Source organism: Melitaea cinxia, chromosome 23, assembly GCF_905220565.1.
Source record: "Melitaea cinxia chromosome 23, ilMelCinx1.1, whole genome shotgun sequence".
NCBI classification, from domain to species: domain Eukaryota; kingdom Metazoa; phylum Arthropoda; class Insecta; order Lepidoptera; family Nymphalidae; genus Melitaea; species Melitaea cinxia.
The window spans coordinates 2,149,560-2,155,695 of record NC_059416.1 but is presented as its reverse complement, the minus strand read 5'-3'; the positions used below and the strand labels follow the sequence as shown (position 1 = coordinate 2,155,695).

The following is a 6,136-nucleotide window of genomic DNA, read 5'->3' as shown; positions in this document are numbered from 1 at the left end:
CCCTCTTGTCACATCAATTATCCTAATGTTATAATGTTCACATTATTTGCAATTCTTGAATTCAGTTTCGACAATATTCTCATTTCTATTTGATGTCACAAAATTTTGAACTTCTCTCCACCCCTTGTCACATTTCATCGACCCCGTACTGTCCCGGTCCCTTATCGTGACGTAATTTATGCTTGGCATCCTATTATACAAATAGCCAAACGAGTTTACTGTCAAAAGTTGTCATAGAATTATTGTGAAAAAGTGGAATTGATTTTTGGAAAATACCTACTGACTATTATTTTTTTTAAGAGAGTTATGGTTACGGTGCATGGATATAAAGAAAAAGCAAGTAAAACTGTAAAATCAAACTTGTTAAAAATATAAATGCCTTATATCTCACTGTAGCAATTATTGTTCAATGATATGAGTATTATAATAAAACAAAAATGTTTTTTTTTCTTTTGAATCGAATTAATGCAGCTTACTGTACTAAAAAAAAATTTTTGACTATTTTAAGGAAATAAACTAAACAGTCTCAATTTAAAAAAAACATCTATTACAAATAATATTATTACTTTCGAAAATATTAAACTAATATAATTTATATTTCTTTAATATTTTTATTTAATGACAGCTTATTTTGGTGGCTATTTTTAATCAACTGTCAAATTCTTTATCCTCGATCTTTTGGTATAAAAAGAGCGTTTCATTTTGGCGCCAATTGTCATTTATCTGTCCACCCCCATATACACAATTTCTACCCAAACTAAAAGGTATAAAAGACTTAGGATTAAATAAATAATTGTATATTTTATTTCACTTTTTTAACTTTAGGCGGGTCGGGACACTGGCACCAAGGTGTAACATTCTTATTACAAATTAGTTCAACATTTAACACTGTGATGGGTAAAGAGTCTATAGATACGTTGTGAGTACTGTGTATTTTGTAAGCGACATCGTGGACTCCGGTCACTCTGTCACGATGTCGTGTCACGTCTCTTTGGTTGAAGCATTTCCTCGTGTCACGTTTGCGATATGTCTTGTCATGTATATGTCTGGAAATTACAAATTCTTGTAAGAGAAACTGCAGAAATATGGAATTAATATACGCGTTATTAAACTGGCGTAGCATAGTTTTAAATATGAGATAAACTTCCTCACTATTTTACCGTTGGTAGTGGCCAACCATAAAATGAATTTTTGAATGTATTTTTTGACTAATCAGAGTAACTTAAATATAATTATCAAGACATTTATCGAAAATTAAAACTGGATAAGTTATTACATAATTTTTTACTTACTTAAATGTATTGTCTGGTCCTGTAGTAATATTTTCAGGTCTGAAAACTTTCAACCCGGCCTCCTTTAACCTCACGTAAAATTCGTCATCTTCCAACCCCCAACCCCAGTAGTTATTTGACATACCTTTGACCAACTCATAATCCTCCCGTTTTATTAATAATATACCACCTATAAAAGTATCATAATGATACTTTGGGTGGGTTTGAGGTGACGATATATGAAATGGACCGCTTTTGGGGTAGCCGTAGTGTAATTTATTATTCAACGGGAGTAAATCTACGTCATGCATAGCAATGTAGTCGTAGTCTTTCTTAGTGTAAATGAATCCGACGTTTATAAGAGAGGCTCGGTTAAAACGATTATTGTCTTTCTGTTGGACGATAAATATGTGAAAAGGTATGTTCTGTTTATTAAGAAATTTATACATGTGGGGTACAAATTCTAGGAGTTCATCGAATCTGTCTCTGAATGGTACTATTATTGCTAATTTTTTCTTGCTAAGCGTTGACGTTATCTGGAGGTTTGTGTACTCTGAAAAGAGGAAGGAAATATGAAATTAGCTTATCCGTAACTCAGAAAAACAATGTGCTAAAGTTTAATGATTTTATAAACTTTGTATTAAAAAGACTTATAGTCAAAGAATATTATTCAATACAAGGTTATATTAATAAGAATGATATGGATTTATTGCATTCAATGTCCTGTATTTGGTACAAGATATGACTGAATATATTATTGGACAGTTCTAGAAAGCATAACTGTTAAGTTTCTAGCTGATTTTTCTCAGAAAAATCTGTATTTTAAATTGGTAAAATAACAAAGTAATTTATTAAACAAATATACATTTTAAAATTGTGATTCAAAATGGCTTTTAGAGTCATTTGAATTGTCATATTTAGATGGAAGTAAATAATAATTATATAAGCAATGTTGAATATCTTTGAATATATGATAATTTAACAGATTTAAATACAAATATAGTTGAAAGAACTTCAAATGCTAATAATGTAAAAAGTTATTCAAGAATCATCAGTCTGTATTAATATTAATGTTGTAATAATAGAAAAAAAAAAAACAACATTTCTTTGTAATAAATAAATTAAAAAAGGACTAACTTTATTTTAATAATTACACAATATTTGAAAAGTATATTATTAATAAAAAAGAACTATCTAATATATAAAATTCTCGTGTCACAGTGTTTGTAGTTAACTCCTCCGAAACAGCTTATTTTTTTTTAATTTTTAGATAAATTATTTATTTTTTATTTTATTATGATTTGGCGTTGAAAAAGAGCCCTAAATTTTCAAACTTCTCCCACCAACCCCTATTTTTGAATAGAGTTTAGCAGAAAGATAACGTTTGCCGAGTCAGCTAGTTATACTTTAAATATTACAACTCATCGTATTAAAAATATCAATGCAGCTAAAACTATAAGAGAAAAGTATTATTTAAAATAAAAATTTTATTATCATAATAAAATATAACTTGTACTCTATAATAACTAAATTTTACTAAACATTTCGAACAATTTTAATATTAAATTGTCAAATTTTTACCTGAAGGTACGATAGGAAGAGAAGCCAGGAAGCATCCCATAATGAAAGTGAATCCTAAACATACTGTAAGACATTTTGATCCAGATACACGGTAACCCATTAAACTAAAACTCCTAAACATTAATTACTCGTATCAAGAGTCAGTAATATTCATTATTTAATTAATAATCTTGAAAATTTTGGGCCGCCAACCAATAAGAACAACAAAAACTTATGAACTGACAAGTGACAACTGTCAATTTGTCAAAACTAGTGGAGGAGCGCGGACGTGTGGGTTTATGTCTTTATGGTTTAAGAACTGTCGATCATAAAATTATCAAACAATAGTTTATCAATAAGTAAGTCAGTTTAATCTATTGCAGTCCACTGCTGGGCATAGGCCTCCCCAAGTTCGTGAAAGAGATCTCGGTTTTCCGCAATTCTCATCCAGCCTACACCGGCAATCTTACGTAGATCGTCGGTCCAGCGGACCGGAGTACGTCCCACACAGCACATTGAGTTTGCTAATACGCGGCTCTAAGACATGTGTGCTCTAACGTCCATCGATGCTGCGATAAAGGTGATCAAGACCTGAACAATAAGTATATCGATGTTCATTTTATCGATATTTTACAACAATAATTACAAAGACCAACAGGGAGGGGAGTAGCCATGTACAAGCGTTCCCCTCTGTCAAGGTATAAGTCCAAATGGCCATATGCGTACAATAATACTAGTTGCAGCCGCACTGATCACTAGACTAAATCTAGTTAGTTGCGCGATTGAATCAACGTCCTTCAAAAAATGCCAAATTGTTTTGTTTTTTGCTGCAAAAAGAGATCTGCCACATCAAATTTACTAAAAGATGGCGTTACCTTTCATATGTAAGTATTTTTTAATCACATTATTACTGTATACTTCTTTTAAACCTTTTTTTAACTTATAAATTACAAATATTATCGGTCGTGTTGTTTCGTATTTGTTTACCAACACAGGCCGCTCGCCCTCATACAATATGCGGATCGGTCGAGCAATTGATCCGAGTATATTTCCGAGAAGTCGCTGTCGCCGAGTGTTAGTGTTGTTACCGGTTTGTTTGTAGATAGTTATCGATAAAAACGGCAAAGGCAAAGGAGGAGACAGATATTTTTAACCGACTTCCAAAAAAGGAGGAGGAGGTTCTCAATTCGACTGTATTCTTTTTTATGTATGTGACATCAGAACTTTTGACTGGGTTGGGACGATTTCAACAAAAATAATTTTAATCGAAAGGTGGTGTGTGTCATTTGGTCTCATTTAAATTTATTTGAGATCTAACAACTACTTTTTGAGTTATATCTAATAATGCTTTTTTACTTGACGCTTTTTTCGTTGACCTACGTTGTATTATACCACATAACTTTTTACTGGATGTACCGATTTTGATAATTCTTTCTTTTTCGTTGGAAAGGAGATATCCTAAGTGTGGTACCGTAATAAGGATTTGATGATGGGATCCTAGAGAAATCGAGGGAAACCCTCGAAAATCCGCATTACTTTATGTACGGATTTTGATGATTTTTAATTTAATCGAAAGTCGATGTTTATCATGTCACATTTAACTTTCATCGAAATCTGATTACAACTTTTGGAGTAATCTTTGATAATGCGTATTTACGTGACTATTTTTTCGTCTACCTACGTTGTATTACTTGTTAAGATTTTGAGTTATTTAAAATATTATATTCGCCTATATCGTCTTTGTATAATACAATATATATTTATTATGTATTTATACAGGGTTACAGAAAAAGTCGACCTAGATCCGTAAAGGGCGTGTAGTACACACCATTTCTGAATGATTTCACTATGGAACCCCCCCCCCCCCCCCATCCTAAACTTAACCGTTTTCGAGATATTCGAGTTTTAATTTTTTTATGAAAATGCCCAATTTTTCGGCTATTGAATTGAATATTTTGAATTTTTTTGACTCTTATGATTATTTTTTTACATGAAGAATGAGATGCTTATGTCCAACCATTTCCTAACGCTTCTTCTGAAATGAGCAGGGCAGCCATCATGTTGAAACCACATGTCCCGCAGTAATTGTAATGGGAGATCATCTAGTGGGTTACCTAAGTCACCTCTTAAGAAATTTTCATAAGTTTCACCATTCAGATCTTGTTTTTGCACATTATTTTTCTCACTCTCACCTGCATAAATCTTAAGTTGTCTCGCTCACACGCACCGGATTAACTTCAAGGACAATAGCCGAGGGACCCGTTAGACCTGAACCTTTTCAACTATGTTTTTTTCTATGAGTTTAAATACAACCCTAGGTTGTTATACCTCGTTGGATAGCTGATAAAATGTAGATGTTTTTAAGCACATCTGCAGAGCAAGTGCTATAATAATTTTTTGAGATATCCAGAAAAGAAAAATATTTTTTTATAATTTGTACTTATTTTCTTAAGATTCGATCGTCTACAACGACCTATTTAGTTAACTTAGATGCAATTTTAGTCATTGAGGTCATTAAGCATCTCATTTTTCATGTAAAAAACCAAAAAAAAAAACATAAGAGTCAAAAAAATTCAAAATATTCAATTCAATAGTCAAAAAATTGGGCATTTTCATAAAAAAAAAAAATTAAAACTCGAATATCTCGAAAACGGTTAAGTTTAGGATGGGGGGTTCCATAGTGAAATCATTCAGAAATGGTGTGTACTACACGCCCTTAACGGATCTAGGTCGACTTTTCCTGTAACCCTGTATATGTATGTATTTTATATATGTAAGTATTATGTATGTTTATTATTATATATTATCTATTTGTACTTTATTCAAATATTCTAATTCGCACACCAATTATTTGTTTACTTCGTAACTGCAGTTTCTATTTCGTGTCCTATACCCACAGGTTGTCTGGAAGAGATCGGTCTTTCAGAGATAAGACCGTCTTTGTACATCTTTCATTTATGTTTTTTTTTGTTGTTTACTTTAATGGTTTACAATAAAGAGTATTATTGTAATAATTATTATTATATTGTGAGCATTATTTTAATATACATAGCTATATAATAAAATACCATTAAATTAAATATAATTCAGTACTCACGAGTATAACACATTTTACTAGAATTACTTAATGTGAACTTCGATCATAATGTTTTATAGAATAGAATAGAATATATTTTATTGCACACCACTCGGAGAAAAAAAATTACATAAAACAGTTATTTACACATAGAGATAGTAATGTACAAAGGCAGTCTTATCGCTTAGTAGCGATCTCTTCCAGACAACCTTTAGATATAGGATAATAG

The 6,136-nt window shown here is 31.4% G+C and overlaps 1 protein-coding gene across 1 annotated transcript; it reads right to left on the bottom strand.

Annotated features, from left to right (window-relative positions):
- Positions 1-775: 775 nt before the first annotated feature.
- LOC123665084 (beta-1,4-galactosyltransferase 7) lies at positions 776-3,080 on the bottom strand. The gene is made up of 3 exons (XM_045599431.1): positions 2,853-3,080; positions 1,293-1,824; positions 776-1,046 (listed from the first exon to the last, which is right to left on the bottom strand). The coding sequence occupies exons 1-3, from the start codon at positions 2,971-2,973 to the stop codon at positions 803-805; spliced, it is 897 nt and encodes a 298-aa protein (XP_045455387.1). The 5' UTR covers positions 2,974-3,080; the 3' UTR covers positions 776-802.
- Positions 3,081-6,136: the final 3,056 nt, after the last annotated feature.